The following is a 15,984-nucleotide window of genomic DNA, read 5'->3' on the forward strand; positions in this document are numbered from 1 at the left end:
AACATATATATATATATAACGTCCCTTCACACATTAAAAAAGTAAAGACATCACCCAATGTCCCCTCCAAGTATCAAATTCGGTGGTTAACAAACCATTTTCGATTGTAGAAACTCTTGACATAACTATGTTTTGTTGAAAGATAAGAAGGTAAAGTCTAAATAGGTCAACCCACTTATTCTGATCGATCTGAACTAAACAAGAGAATTCATGTAATTTAAATTAACTCAGGATTGATTTAGATTTAAAAGTACTTATTTATTTTAGAGAAAAACTCATTTATAGAAAGTGATATACAAATGATGTAAATATATAAAATCTATATTATGTCTATGTCTACTGTCTGTGAAGGAAAATTATCAGTGAAATTTTTTTCTTACATGTATATTTTAAAATTAAAATTAACTGAAAATGATATATAAATTATAATCTTTATCGTATAATGATTTTAATATTTAATCACGCACTTTATTAATTTTGTAAATTTTGAAAATTAAAGTTTTTATTTAAATTTTTTTATTCTATATAAATTTTTCTATTTTTTTAATTTAAAATTTATTTTTAAGAGTCTTGTATTATAAATTTATTATATTATTGATATTTAATTAAAAAGATTGAGATTTACGTATTGACTACGTTTTCTAGAGTCGTCGTAGAATATTAAACTTTGTTCCCAGTCTCTTGGACGTACTCTTCTGTTCACTTTTACCATTCAATTACTTATTCTTGCCCATAGGATTTTTCTTAAAAAAATTATCAATTTGGTTTTACAATTATCAGATCTCATGAGTATATATATATTACAGAGACCAAGTTTACTAGGCAAAGCAAAAAACAGAATCAGAGTTCTGATATAGTAATTCACTAAAAGCATGGTTCATCTAACTAAGCTAATGGGCTTATTAACTCTGATATGGTGGTGCAGTAATCTTGAAGATGCACTTGCATCCCCACAAACGCACGTAGTAAATAGTGGGTGCAGCACATACAACGCTTCCAACTTGCGTAGCTTCTTTGCTAATATCAATGGAACGTTTTCAGCGCTAAGAGCACAGATTCAGAATCAAAACAAGCACTTTGGCGTAGCACAAGAAGCGAGGGGAGAGACGCTGACATACGCAATGTTTCAATGCAGAAACTATCTCTCAAACAATGATTGTCTCGCTTGCTTCGCCGCCGCCGCCACCCAAATCCGCAACTGCTCCGCCGCCAACGGCGCCAGACTCATCTACGACGGTTGCTTCCTCAGGTCTGTTCATGTTTGCTTGCATGTGTGCTATACTCACAACACAACTAATAATAATAATTTAGTTTTTATCAAATAAATTATTTGTTAATTTTTATATGATATGCAGCTGGATAAATTTATAATATTTACATTAATAATTTAATAAATCAAATAAATATTAGACTAAAAAAAATTAACGTTTAACTGTTTTGTTTAAGATCAACAATTAACAAAAATAAAAATAAAAATTAGGGGAGTGAAATTTGAGAGAATCTATTGGCCTAAGTGGAATAAACATATTATCTTTATTTATAAAGAAATTGAATTAATTCACTCTATTTTCCATTCCATTTAATTAATTATTTCATCAACTATTAATTATCTGAATAATTAAGAGCATTACTCGTATCACTGAATGTGTTTGATTAATAGTCTTAAATATTATCTACTATGCCTACAAGTCATATTACTTAAAGAATTAACATCAACTTGCTTACATACACGTAATTAAGTAATTATTTAAGTAAAAAAAATAAGTAAGAAAGCAATTATAAAAGATAATTATAAAAAAGTTAAATATAATATAAGAGGTTTTAAATTTTTTATTTAATAGAAAGGTTATCAAATTAAAATTTTGAAGTATATCTAAAAACACGTTTTTTACTGTCTAAATACATATAATATAATAATTGAGAATTATTTCATCCAAACACAGTATTAATATTTATTTGATTTTAATTTGTTGGGTATTTTCAATATGTGATGAGGTATGAGAGCGAGAGATTCTACGATCAGACCACTGAACCTGGTAATGGTGTAGTATGTGGGAACACGAGTGCAAATAGCACTGGTTTTAGAGCTAATGGGCAACAACTGCTAATGGACCTCCAAATAGCAACACCAAAAGTTAAAGGTTTCTATGCAGCTACTAAGATACAGGTGCCTGGTAGTAGTGCAATTTATGCCGTTGCACAATGTGTTGAAACTGCCACAGAGAGTAATTGTCTGAATTGCATGCAAGTTGCATACAACAACTTACAAAGTTGTCTTCCCAAAATAGACGGTAGAGCATATGATGCTGGCTGTTTTATGAGATATTCCATGTCACCCTTCTTTGCTGATAATCAGACCATTGATATCACACCCTACTTAGAACAAGGTAGAATTTTGATAATTCCCTTTCCTTGATGAATGCATATTTTCATAAAAATGATTTGGTTATTTGGTCTATGAAAACACTTTATATTTTTATAAATAATAGTTTGTCTAACATGTGTCTTTAAAAAATCAGTAAATAGTATACTTTATTGTAACATTTAATGTTATTAATATATTGAACTATGTTATGTCTGTTATTTTTTTAAAAGGACAAAACTTATGTAGAGTCCCATCAATGTTTTTAGTACTATCTCTTAATTAATATTGGAGTTTTACCCCTATAACAGATAATAATATTGAATATCAATCTTTCATTAAAATAAAATTTTAGTTTTAATTTTGTCCTGATAAAAACTTATAATACATAGGTGGTTCAAGCAAGAAGTGGGCAATTATCGGTGGTGTTGTAGGAGGCGTTGTGATCCTTCTTGCATTGTTTGCTTGGCGAATATCCAGAAAACCAAAGAGGGTTCCCAGAGGTAAGTAGAGGCTAATTTTGATAAAATTAATTTTAAATTGTTGAATATAATTGAAATTCGTGTGTTCTTTAGCAGGTGACATATTGGGAGCTACCGAGTTGAAAGGTCCGGTTAATTACAAGTATAATGATTTAAAAGCTGCAACAAAAAAATTTAGTAATGAAAATAAACTAGGAGAAGGAGGTTTTGGTGATGTATACAAGGTAAAGTTGTGATATTTTTTCTTCAGTATTATAACGGAAAGCATATTCAAAGACAATGCTGATTATGAGTTATTTTTTAATATAATGAAAAAACACTTTCATTTGTCAATCCTACTACTGAACAGGGTACTCTAAAGAATGGAAAGGTTGTGGCGATCAAGAAATTAATGTTGGGCAAATCTAGCAAGATGGAGGATGATTTTGAAGGTGAAGTCAAGCTAATAAGTAATGTTCATCATAGAAATCTCGTTAGACTTCTTGGTTGTTGCAGCAAAGGCCAAGAGAGAATCCTAGTTTATGAATACATGGCAAATAGCAGCCTTGACAAATTCTTATTTGGTAACTCATTATATTTCAATGGAGTTATTTTTTTAATCTTATTTGATTTTTCTTCTTTCCACAATCTTAAGTATATAAATTTGGTAAACAGGTAACAAAAAAGGTTCCCTCAATTGGAAACAACGGTATGACATAATTTTAGGCACAGCAAGGGGATTGGCCTATTTACATGAGGAATTCCATGTTTCCATAATACATAGAGATATAAAGACTAGTAATATCCTCTTAGATGATGATCTTCAACCAAAAATTGCTGATTTTGGGTTAGCAAGACTTTTGCCAGGGGATCGATCTCATCTCAGCACAAGATTTGCAGGAACATTGTAAGACAAAATAGTTGCATTCACTTTAATTTCTTGACATTTATTTGAGCATCAAGTTACAGCAAAAGAGACAAATTAAAAACCATTGTGGGAAAAATGTAACATGCTATGTATAAGTGCTTTTTCTAATTAACAATGGACTATAAATTATGCACTTTTCAGGGGATACACAGCACCTGAATATGCAATCCATGGTCAATTATCTGAGAAGGCTGATACCTACAGTTATGGTATTGTAGTCCTAGAAATTATAAGTGGTCAAAAGAGTACTAATGTGAAGGATGATGATGAGGATGGTCGTGAGTACCTTCTTCAACGTGTAGGCAATTTCTCATAACTAGGAATTATTAGTTTTCTACTTATAATATTTCACCATATGATGAACCTTTGATTTTCACTTCTTAGGCATGGAAGGTACATGAGAGAGGCATGCACTTGGAGCTAGTGGACAAGGCCATAGACCCAAATGAGTATGATTTTGAAGAAGTGAAGAAAGTCATAGAAATTGCTTTGTTGTGTACTCAAGCATCAGCTGCAACAAGGCCAACAATGTCTGAAGTAGTAGTTCTACTCAAAAGTAAAGGCTTAATAGAGAACTTGCAACCAACTATGCCTGTGTTTGTTGAAACCAATCTCCAGTCTCGAGAAAGGAATTCTTCATCAACTACTGCTTCTTCTTCTAATGCTACTGCTTCCATTTCTGTTCTATCAGCAAGATGATTATAGCACGAAGTAAAGGGTCTTGATTACTTGAACCAATAAAGTAATGTAATAAATTAGAGAAGTATTGCTCTTCATTTCTAGTTTCTTAGTTCAAAATCACGCAAGTGTATGTGCAACTTCTCTTGTGTTTTATGCATGGTTGGAAAGTGCATGAATTAGATTACTGTTATGGATTTATGATAATTTCCAATTAATTTGTTATGATAGAGTATATACTGAACTCCAGCCTAAAATTCTATTTCACTTGCACGTACTTTAGTTGTAAAGGTACATTATTTTCTCGCATTGAGGTATTGATTCGACGGAATAGTAAGACTCTTTGGTTATATACCAAAATTACTCTTCTCATCTTACTATCACTATGTTTTCATATTGTTAAGCTTTTCAAAATATAGATAAAATTAAAATTACTAATAAAATGGTGTTATATATATATATGTATATATATATATATATATATATTATGAAATTTTATTTCTTTCTTCCATTATTTTAAATAATAGCGTGCCACAAATTATTTTAAGAACCACGTATTAAGCAGATTAATGCATTATATCTTTGTGATTGTTACTTTTTTGGTCTTTTTCAATTTTTAAATACTTTGTTATATTCAAATCCAAGTTTAACAATAGTTTAACAATAAAAAAACGCTTCTTCAATAATTTAATAAATTTTGTTAATCTCAACTTTAAAGCTCAATTTAAACATTTATAAATAAATTTCTTTTATAAATTAATAAATATTATTTTTAATAAAATTTTATTATTATTAATTGTTTATCCCAACCTTTAGTGTTAAACATCTTTTAAATTTAATTACTTAAATTCATCCCAGTATTACGTTGCTTTCTTGCCATAAAATTAAGAAATAATTCCCAACTTGAAAAGCAAAGATGCAAGTACAAAGAAAAACGTATGTGCTCATTGTTTGTTTTATTTTAATTTTTTAATATTTATTGGTTAATTAGTATCAAATAATACTGGCATGTTTCCTTGTTAGACCAATAACAGAAAACTGAATGTGCTCACAACCACATTAGATAAAGGTTTTGTTTGAGCTGTTTCCTTCCTTGCCACATTATTTTTCCTTACCCCACTTTGCTACAAACGAAATTACTTAAAATGGACATTGGCATTTATTAACCAAAAAGGATTTTTTCTTTTAGCAGAAAGAAAATAGAATGTACACATTCTCCAACAAACGTAAATAACCTCATAAAGTCTCATCGAAACAGCTCCACAGAGCTGGAAAACAGAGACATGCAACAAGTTCGCAAGTTCAGCAAGACGGGGAAAAATCAATGAAGTTTTATCCTGTAAATTTTATTCGTGATCCGAGTATGACATATGTGGCATAAAAATTGGCGTCACACAACATAAGCAGAATCGAAAACTCAACAAAATAACTGAACACATCCATACTGATACAAAAATAATAACAGGGGAAAAGAAAATTTTGAGAAAAATTTGCATACTAGCCACCAAAGATTCCCTGATCTCAAAATAGCACGTGCATCCATGCCTTGCACATTACAGGTCCTTCACATACAATACTGTATAACACATTCACATATTTTGATATTTGATACAAGAGGCTTATGACAACTGCCAGGTTTTATTCATTAGTAACTAATTACATCACCAAGTGCAGCTAGAAAGATACTTGAATGCCAAGTAGTGCCATCAACTGAGAAATGAACTCAGGGTGCCCCGGCCACGCGGCTCCTGTAACGAGGTTTCCATCAGTGAAGCAACGGCTTATGGGATCAGGCTCCAGCCATGTCGCTCCTGAGAGAACCACATTAAGCTTCACAGCCGGATAAGCAGTACATTTTCTTCCCTGTTACAATAAAAATGTATGTCACCATAGCACTAAGATGCAGTCTACCATCCAGCGCATAACAAGTTTGTCATCACAAAGAAACAGTGTAGAACCAGCAAATCCGAAAAAATAATAGTGCCAGATTTTGAAGTTCTGTAGCAATAGTTGAAATAAGGGAAATAACACAAATATAATCTTATTATATGCATATTGTCATTATTTTTTTCTTTTATATGCATATTGTCATGATTCTAGAAAACAAGGATGCACCCATGATTAAAGATTTTATCATTTCATAATAGATGGAGAATTAGAAGTGCTCAACTCAGAGAAACAGTTTACAGAATCTGTTAGTTAACATCTGTCCAGTTCCACATGTACTTAATGTCTTTATGCTTGATTCTATATATCATCATTATTTCTTTTTATTGATGAGAGATAGAGGGCAAGGAAAATGAGATATCTGATGAAGATACTTAAGAATTACGATCCAATTATCCAAGCAAGCAAACAAGGTGTACAAAAGCTAGAAGACCGCCTAAGTGAGAAAGAACTAAGATAAGAATAACTTTGAGTGACAAAAGACATACTAGCATTTTATGAGCACAAAAATACACCGCTAGATAAAGCCGCACAAAAGCTGGGTGCATAAATTCCATTAATCCAGATTAATTAGAAATATTCTGCACAACGGATGCTATGATTCTCAATCCATGCATGAAATTACAAATTATTGTGAAATGTAGTCAAATATAGCATTTTTCTTCCCTGATAGATAGTTGGTAAAAGACAAATATTGACTAGAAAAACAGATAGAAAAGTGTAGATTGAACAAGAGTTCTAAGAAAATAGTAGTAAAATACTTCAAGTTCAAGATTAACACAAGATATGCAACTCATGCTTTTTTTTTTTGGTCAAACAGTATCAATAGCCACTTGACTCAAATGCAGGCTAATAGCATACTAGAAGCATAAGCAAACACAGCATTTCTAACGAGTTTACAGTTTACAGTGATACAATAATACCTTGAGAACACCAGCAGCAGCTAAAATCTGTTGGCCATGGCAGATAGATGCAACTGGCTTCTTGCTTTCCATAAAATGCTTCACCAAGGCAATGACTGACTCGTTCAATGCCAAATACTCAGGTGAACGACCTCCAGGGATGACAAGAGCATCATAGATTGAAGGATCCACATCATCAAAGGTTGCTGTAATAGCAAAACTATGTCCTGGCTTCTCACTGTAAGTTTGATCACCTTCAAAATCATGAATAGCAGTTGGACAAGTGTCGCCAGCTTTCTTTGAGGGGCAAACTGCATCAACATGGCATTCTAAAGCCTGAAGAGATTGAAAAGGAACCTTGACCTCATAATCTTCCATGTAATCCTGCAATTAAAATCGTTAAAACACATCTTCGTCAATCATCATAGCAATGAAAGTGAAAATATTATGAAAGAAACGTGAAAACAGAGAAATTAATCGGTTACACTAGGTTCAATAGCTAAGGCAAATGGTGCACATAGTTTAGGTGAAATTACATAATGCTCACAAGTGGAAGAGGACAGTCTTACACCAGGCATGGCAAGGAATCTCTCAAACAAAAACCACTTGGTAATAAACAGTAAATAGTCTTATCTAAGCCTGAAAATTGTACTCCTACAACTAGTCACGCCTAAAGAAGCAAGGTGATTTTCATCTGCAAGCAACTCGAAAAACATTGTAACCTACCCCACAAATAAAGAGGACTTTCTTCTTGGAGCCACTCATTTTGCCGCCCAATGCCTTCACAAAATGGTGAATAAGCTCCGGGTGCCCATCATAAGTAGGTGCACTAATGAGATTACCATCTACCACCGTTGTCGCCATGGTGTCAGGTTCAACCCAATGAGCACCAGCGGCAACCAGCACAGGTTTAACAGGAGGAAAAGAAGTGCACTTGCGACCTTTAACCACTCCAGCAGCCGCAAGAATCAAATGTCCGTGACAAATGCAAGCAATTTGTTTCCCCAAACTGAAAAACTTAGTCACCAGTTCCACAACACCAGGAATATGAGCAAGATACTCCGGCGCCCTTCCACCCGGCACCCACAACCCATCATAATTCGCAGCATCAACTTCATCGAAAGTAGCATTGAGTGCAAAATTGTGACCAATTGTCTCAGTATACGTCTGAAACCACCCAAAATGCAATCAATCAACTTTACCATACAAAGCATTTGGAACTGACTACAATTCTGGGAATTGATTGATTAGATTGGCATGTTTCTATTAAAATAATTTTGATTTTAAGTTGTGTCCATGGAAATTTTATGTTTATATTATGAGTTTAATTTTGATGCACATTTCGCGTAAATACTTAATATTAAGTATTTCTTCTATAGAAGTAAGAAATTCTTGCTCACATGACAACTTATGATTGGATGATGCTGTCAAAAAATTGTTACACTGCATTTCAACTAAATTCTTATAGAGTATAATCTCAACCACTTCACCTCTAGTAATTGTAAGTAAAAATTTAATTCATCATTTTATTTTTATTTTTTTTGCAGAAATAGCAAACAAACTACAAACCTTAATTTCTGCAAATAAATTGAATTAAGGTAAGAATTAAGAAAGAGCGAAGCGCGTGGACCTGTGCACCGGCAAGCTCATGGACGGCGGTGCGGCAGACGTCGGCGGCTTTCTTTCCGGGACAAACGGCGTCAACGGAGATTCCGAAAGCTTGCAATGCCTGAAACGGAATCATGGCCTGCAAGTAACACGAAACGTGAGATATAAATGAATTGAAGAGCGTGTGAGTGTGAGTGAAGTGAAATGGAACGTACTTCATAGTCTTCCATGAAGTCCCCGCAAAGTAGCAGAACCCTTTTCGAAACCATGCTTTGCTTCAAACAATTCACAAACACTCTCGCAGAAAATGCAGATGAGATTGTTATGCTGCAATCAGCAGCATCTTCTTCACCGCAACCACGCTTATATAGTGATAATGCCTTCAAATTGATGGCTGTTAGTAAATTAATATTTGAGCAAATATTAAAAAACATTAATCACCCAAAACTATTTAGTTTTAAAATAAAAAATTATTTTAAATGAATTTACTTAATTCTACTTAACCAGTCAAAATAACATAAATAATAAAATTCAATTATATGCTATTTTTCATCATAATATTTTATTTTATTTTGTTTCATTCATTCATTTATTTTAATTGTAATACCAACTTAAAATTTGCAAAAACAGACAAAATGCATTGTTATAGTACAACAAAAGTTGCCGCTTTGGCTGCCTTATATATATTGATGTATTTTTTAATAGTAATAGAAAATATCATATTATTTTTAATTAAAAGAAACACTGGAATTGCTATCCATGAAAATATAAAATTGAAGAAAATATTTTTTAAAACATTGATAGGAAATTTATTATATAATGTTTCTATTTAACTACTATCATCTCTACTGAATTTTAAAATATTTGTATAATTTTTCAAAATTTTAGAATATAAGAATTATGTTTAGAAATTTAGAATTATAGTCTGAATTTTCGTATTGTCTTAAAAAAAAGCAGCAAATGTTGTGATTATAGTTAAAGACTTATGAACTTGAAAATAAAACAAATAAAAATATTGACGGTTGCATTATTTTCTCCGTCTTTGGAATTAAGCAGAAATTCTTGAAGTTGGGTTTATGAAATTTCTAATCGGATATTATATTATTTAAACACAAAATATTGATTCAGTGAATGGACAGATGTGGAGAAAAGGAATTGTCAACAGTCACATCGGAAGAGAAGCCATTAGAATAGAAATCTCCAGACTAATGCCACCATCTTCTGCGTCCTTTCAAATAAATAAACAATTTCGGATCAAATAAATAAAATCAAATATTTTATGACTTTAAACTTTTTCATTGGAGCAATGTGAAAGTGGACGTGCCGGAGTGGTTATCGGGCATGACTAGAAATCATGTGGGCTCTGCCCGCGCAGGTTCGAATCCTGCCGTTCACGTAATTTTTCCAATTTTATTTACCCTGTCCTTTTAATAGGTAGTTTTTGTTCTTGGTCTTGTAGGTCTTCCTTGTGTTCTTGTTCTCAATCTTGATCTTGTTTTCGTTTTCTTGTTTTTGGTCTGGTCATGTTCTCTTGTTAATTCTTAGACATGGTTTTGACCTTGTCATCGGTTTCTTGTTCTTAGTCTTGATCTCATTCTTGTCTTTTCTCTTCTCTATTTCTGAGTACTCGTTATTATCTTTATACATACTAGTTTTATTCTTTGGTGATTCTTTGTACAATTTATCAGCACGAAATCTTCTGCTATAATAAAGGTTCTGCAATTTTTACTTTGGTTCCCTTCGCAGTTTTTCAAAAAGTAGAAAATATTTCAACTCCTGACATCCTTTCATACGGCATAGGATTTATATTTCAGTTTGCTGTATTCTTTAATTCCACTATAAAATGATTATTTTTGAAGCTTGATGTAAATCCAGCGTTGGGCCAAAGGGTGTTAAGCTGCTCGCAGGCTTTCAATTCTTTCATGTTGGCTTCCACTCACTTCTTTTTAATGTCAAACTAAAGTTTTTTTGTTACAGTAAAAATATTCTGATATAATCCCTAAGTAGGATTTAAGTCTCACATCCATTCACTAATGCTTTTAAGACCCTTCAGATTTTGCCAAACCAAGATCATGTAGCCAATAAAAAAAGGCAACCTGCGTAAGATTGTGATGACATTAACTGGTGATGATTGAGTATACTCACTTCAATCACCATGAATATTGGTACTCTTGTCTAGAGATATAGATTTTACGAGTGAGATTGATGGGCCAAAGCATTACTTAAATTCTTTACCGCATATAATGTTATCACCTTGTCTTTCTTATGTATATATTTTTTATCTTACAAATTTGAACTATTGTCAAGAGTAAAATAAATTTGACAAAAAAACACAAACAGAAGGAAGAGGGAGAGAGTTTGAGAAATAAATCAACAGACCATAAGTTTAGATTTTGTTTTCATTCAATGAGTGTATGTTTGGAAACATTAAAAAGTTTGAAAATGTATAAGAATAAATGTGAGTCTATCTGCATCCTTACTTAAAATCAAATATTCTATAAAACTATGTACGTAACTTACTCTTCAATTCATTCTTTTCAATATACTATTAATTAATGATTAAAATATATAAAACATTATAAAAGTATAAGAAAAAAAATTATCCAATTATAATGAAAAAAGAGTACGACTTATATAATTTTATAATTTTAATAAATAATAAAAAATATGTAAAAAAATTATTATTATTATTATTATTTCTTTAATTTAACCTAGTTCAATAATTAATTAAATTATAATAAATTGTATTAGCCATTGGCTTAATTTTTTTATAATTATCTGAGCACCAACTTATTTAGTTTACTAGATTAGTTTTATACTTCAAATAAATAAAAAGATAAAAAGACATATGCGATAAACTCTACCGAGTTACACATGTTGTTAATACTAGAAATACGACAGTACTAAAATACGGTAAAAAAAAAAGTGATAATTTTATATATACAAATATTAATTAAATAATTTTTTTTTCTGAAAAATGTGGATAGTTATCCGGCTGGCCTAACCTCAATTACAGTGCTACAAACAGCACTTAAATCCACTGTTTTTCACTCATAAACGACAGCAGTAGTCCTGTCGTTTGACCGAGCACTTTATCTTCGAAAACCTCAAAACAAGAGCGTTAGGGTTCACAGCTCCGGCGACAATGGAGGTAACGAACGCCCGGAAGCGCGCCACCAAACGGAAATTCGAAGACGGCGTTTCAGAGTCACCGGCATCCGTTTCCAACGGCTTCAACAACGACGTCGATCTTTCCCTTCTCGAAGCCATAGAGAAATCCCAAAACGCCGTCGAAGTTCTCGACCTCCGAACCCTAAAGAAGCTCGTTCTCTCCTTCGAACGTCGCCTCAAAGAGAACATCGAAGCTCGTCTCAAGTACCCTAATCAACCCGATCGCTTCGCCGACTCCGAAGTTGAACTCCACGATGAGCTTCAGAAACTCAAGGTCCTCGCCGGAGCACCCGAACTCTACCCTGACCTCGTCAGTCTCAATGTCGTTCCTTCAATCGTCGATCTACTCAACCACGACAACACAGACATCGCCATCGACGTCGTTCAGTTGCTCCAGGACCTCACCGACGAGGACGTTCTCGACGACAACGACGATTCCGCTAGGGTTTTGGTCGATGCTTTGGTCGAAAACAGCGCGCTCGAGCTCCTCGTTCAGAATCTCCACCGGTTGAACGATTCCGACCCCGACGAAAACGCCGCCGTTTACAACACGCTCGCGACGATTGAAAATTTTATCGAGGTGAAGCCCGCAGTGGCGGAATTGGTGTGTGAGAGGACCAAGCTCTTGAAGTGGTTGCTGGGGAAGATCAAGGTGAGGGAATTTGACAGTAACAAGCAGTATGCATCTGAGATTTTGGCGATTTTGTTGCAGAGTAGCACAGTGAACCAGAAGAAGTTGGGGCAGATGAATGGGGTTGATGTGGTGCTTCAGGCTGTGGCAATGTATAAGTCTAAGGATCCAAAGAGTTCTGATGAGGAGGAGATGGTTGAGAATTTGTTCGATTGCTTGTGTTGTTTGTTGATGCCGTTGGAGAACAAGGAAAGGTTTGTGAAGGCTGAAGGGGTGGAGTTGATGATAATTATCATGAAACAGAAGAAATTGGCTTATGGGTCTGCTATTAGGGCGCTTGATTTTGCAATGACCAAGTACCCTCCTGCTTGTGAACGATTTGTGGATGTTTTGGGCTTGAAGACAGCGTTTGCTGCTTTTATGGGTAAGGCAAGTGCTACAACCTTCCACTAAGTTTTGCAGAACCGTCGAGAGTTCAAATAATTATTGTTTTAAACTATTTATTAGCGCTTGTAATGGTTATGTATTTGTTTAAATTGCATATGTTTAGTTTTTGCTATCCTCATTTTGTAAAATGTGATTTCATAGCCGTCTTATGAATAGATTTTTTGTTGTGTATGTTGACATGTAGATTCCTGTAAGTAAGAAGAATAAGAAAGAAAGGTACCAAGAAGAATTGGAGGAGCGCCTTGTGTCACTGATTGCGTCATTATTTGGTAAGCAGGCAAGTGAGATTTTGTTGAGTTCAAGATTGTGTGCATCATAGGTTTTTTAAAATTTATTATGGTCAGGTTGCAGTTGCTTCTGCAAATACACAGTGCATCCTACATTTGATTGCGTATGATAACCCTCAAACTGTAATGGAGAGTTTGTGCTCTAAATGGGTTATTGAAAATTTGGTTCTTAAGAGAGCACAATTGCATCGCTCAATCTAGCCAATCTCATCTGTGGGATAAGGCCAGGTTGTTATCTGTGAAGGTGTTCTTCTCCTGCATTGTTACCTATGTTTGGAATGTAGTACATGCTATTTTGGATTGAAATTTGAAATATTATTGGTGTCTGTTACATGTTATTTATATATGAAAATGACGCCAAAGTTTTGAATTTTTCAAAGTGGCACTTAGTGCATCCATACATGAAATTGAAATATGCATTTTAGTGAGACATGAATTTGTATGTATACCTTTTGAGATATTGAGCTTCAGTGTTCTATTTTTTCCAGGTGGAATCTTGAGGGGTTCTAGGAGAGAAAGATTATTAAGTAAATTTGTTGAAAATGAATGTGAGAAGATAGACAGGCTAATGGAACTATACATCAGGTAGGTCGGACTTGTTTTCATCTCTTTGTGAAGTTCATTATTGTTGGAGAATGCTAACGAGTGTCTTAAAGACATTGGTTAAGGAATCAAAAGTGGGATGGTTTTATAGTAAAGTGTAACATTTAATGTTACCGATGCATCTTTTTTGTGACTTCCAATAAAAACCTTCTATTTGTCAGTACACCGGAGAAGTTGTGTTAGTTCTTAGTAGGGCTCTTGTTTTAGGGATTATATGTTCATTTGAACATTTGGAGTTTTTTACCTCCCCAGATATTCAGATAGAGTCAAAGCAGAAACTGAACGGTTGAATCAAGTTGAGCTTGATGACTTGGAGGTAGTTGAATTATTCTACACGTCATATTGAAATAACCTCTCTTTTAGCATAATCTAATATTTCTTTATTTTATAGATGGATGAAGATGAAAAATACAATCGTAAACTAGAATCTGGACTTTATACTCTTCAGGTAATTTTTCTTTAATGCACTAACTGATGCTGAGAAAGGACATGTAGTTGTACCTTTTTGTGTTTTATGAACTCAAACATAACAATTTCAAATAGATAAATGTCTTTATATGATATCATAGTGAACATCTTATCTTTGTACATAACCAAATGTATAGTTATTAACAAAATGGATTATATAAAGTTTTAGTTTCTTTTCATTTATTACATTTAGGAAGTATTTCCATAAACGCCAGTGGTGCTTGTCCTAGCATCGTCTATGTAGAAGCAGATACCAATTTTAAACCACCATTAGTGCACTCACAATTTTATATATCCTTCTGCAGTTGATTGCTGTTATTTTGGGTCAAATTTGGTGCTCAGAGTAAGTATTTGCCCCTATATATTGAGAAGGTCAAGAGCGTTGATATATATGCTTTCACCAGACTTGTGTTAATTAAATATTTTATGGTCAGGCATCCACAAATGAGAGGAAGAATTGAACTACTACTCAAGCAGAACAAACTTACTAAGCAGCATATCAAGGATATCCTTCAGGTATATATTTCCTAGGCGGCTAATATTTGAAATGATAACTTTGAAATCTCTATTTACTTTTGTTTATTTTGTTAGTGTTAGTTTCTATGTGGAGGATGCATTGATGAAGTCTAATGCTCAACTAAAATATCAGTTTGCAATTTTTCTCATGCTTTTTCATATTTCAAGGCAACAGCAATTTCATGATCTTTTTCTAAAAAATATTTTATTCGCTTACCGCAACCAAAAGAATTGTAGTTTCAAAATAAGAGCCCGTGAACTTGATTATCTTTTAGCAGTGAGTTGGCTGTAGTGTACCTGTGGCAGTATTAATTTTGGTAATTTAGTTATATTCCCTTTATCATAACTGACCCTTCTTAGCTTCCCTACTTGTGTGTTTGAATCATTCTGTGCATCACTTCGAGAAACCTAGTATTTTAAAAAATAAATATTAGAGGCTCTAATCTGTTGGAATTTCTTCTATGGTTCAGGAATATCATGATAATATAGGTGATCTGGATGGACCAGAAGAGAAGGAGCGAGCACAGACGAAAATTCAGAAGTTCATAATGGCATTTTAACTAGTGTAAAACTTAATAAACTTAAACTGATGTGATTAAATTTTTTTTCTAAATGCATGTAAAATCTCCTTTTTTGTCCAGAACGAGGAATAGATTGGTGAGGGTAATGGAGGAATCTGCAAATGTTGTTGAGATCACTGTCACGTATCGTTTTTGTCACAACTTTTATGGTAGTTATAACGGATATTATTTTCCCCTTTCGTGGGGGGACTAGTTCAATAGGGAAACTTCAGTCTTTCACTGTGTATTCTCAATAGGTATAACCTGAGATTAACCTCCACGCAAAGAGTGATAGTCACTTAAAAGTTTTCCATGTAGTGATGATTCTAACTTCTGAACCCTTCAATATTATAGGTAAATTTGTCTGTGATTTTAATATACCTTTCCTACGACCAATGTTATTTCCCGCAGGGAG

At 33.4% G+C, this 15,984-nt stretch overlaps 3 protein-coding genes and 1 non-coding gene across 7 annotated transcripts; 3 read left to right on the forward strand and 1 right to left on the reverse strand.

Annotated features, from left to right (window-relative positions):
- The first annotated feature begins 689 nt into the window (after positions 1–689).
- LOC113849146 (cold-responsive protein kinase 1-like) lies at positions 690–4,698 on the forward strand. Of its 2 annotated transcripts, none has more exons than XM_027478824.1 (8): positions 690–1,249; positions 1,996–2,387; positions 2,755–2,865; positions 2,941–3,068; positions 3,194–3,407; positions 3,499–3,730; positions 3,893–4,049; positions 4,136–4,698. In XM_027478824.1, the coding sequence occupies exons 1-8, from the start codon at positions 873–875 to the stop codon at positions 4,448–4,450; spliced, it is 1,926 nt and encodes a 641-aa protein (XP_027334625.1). In that variant the 5' UTR covers positions 690–872; the 3' UTR covers positions 4,451–4,698. The 2 variants fall into 2 exon arrangements, with proteins under 2 accessions (XP_027334625.1, XP_027334624.1); XM_027478823.1 differs by having other exon boundaries at positions 839–1,249; positions 2,938–3,068; positions 4,136–4,652.
- A 1,054-nt stretch (positions 4,699–5,752) lies between these two features.
- On the reverse strand, positions 5,753–9,262 carry LOC113849147 (protein DJ-1 homolog D-like). The gene is made up of 5 exons (XM_027478825.1): positions 9,102–9,262; positions 8,909–9,025; positions 8,005–8,445; positions 7,300–7,662; positions 5,753–6,292 (listed from the first exon to the last, which is right to left on the reverse strand). The coding sequence occupies exons 1-5, from the start codon at positions 9,153–9,155 to the stop codon at positions 6,104–6,106; spliced, it is 1,164 nt and encodes a 387-aa protein (XP_027334626.1). The 5' UTR covers positions 9,156–9,262; the 3' UTR covers positions 5,753–6,103.
- Positions 9,263–10,200: 938 nt separating this feature from the next.
- Positions 10,201–10,282, forward strand: TRNAS-AGA. The gene has a single exon. It is a non-coding gene; the product is annotated as a tRNA-Ser (tRNA).
- Positions 10,283–11,948: 1,666 nt separating this feature from the next.
- On the forward strand, positions 11,949–15,984 carry LOC113848913 (beta-catenin-like protein 1). 3 transcript variants are annotated; one of them, XM_027478329.1, is made up of 8 exons: positions 11,949–13,117; positions 13,320–13,404; positions 13,911–14,007; positions 14,278–14,341; positions 14,417–14,473; positions 14,799–14,836; positions 14,928–15,009; positions 15,480–15,984. In XM_027478329.1, exons 1-8 carry the CDS (start codon positions 12,032–12,034, stop codon positions 15,567–15,569), a joined length of 1,599 nt encoding a protein of 532 aa, XP_027334130.1. In that variant the 5' UTR covers positions 11,949–12,031; the 3' UTR covers positions 15,570–15,984. The 3 variants fall into 3 exon arrangements, 2 of the variants coding, with proteins under 2 accessions (XP_027334130.1, XP_027334129.1); XM_027478328.1 differs by having other exon boundaries at positions 11,956–13,117; positions 14,898–15,009; positions 15,480–15,914; XR_003502040.1 differs by lacking the exon at positions 14,278–14,341 and having other exon boundaries at positions 11,956–13,117; positions 15,480–15,942.

This window comes from Abrus precatorius, unplaced genomic scaffold, assembly GCF_003935025.1.
Source record: "Abrus precatorius isolate BTA unplaced genomic scaffold, Abrus_2018 Scaffold9, whole genome shotgun sequence".
NCBI classification, from domain to species: Eukaryota; Viridiplantae; Streptophyta; class Magnoliopsida; order Fabales; family Fabaceae; genus Abrus; species Abrus precatorius.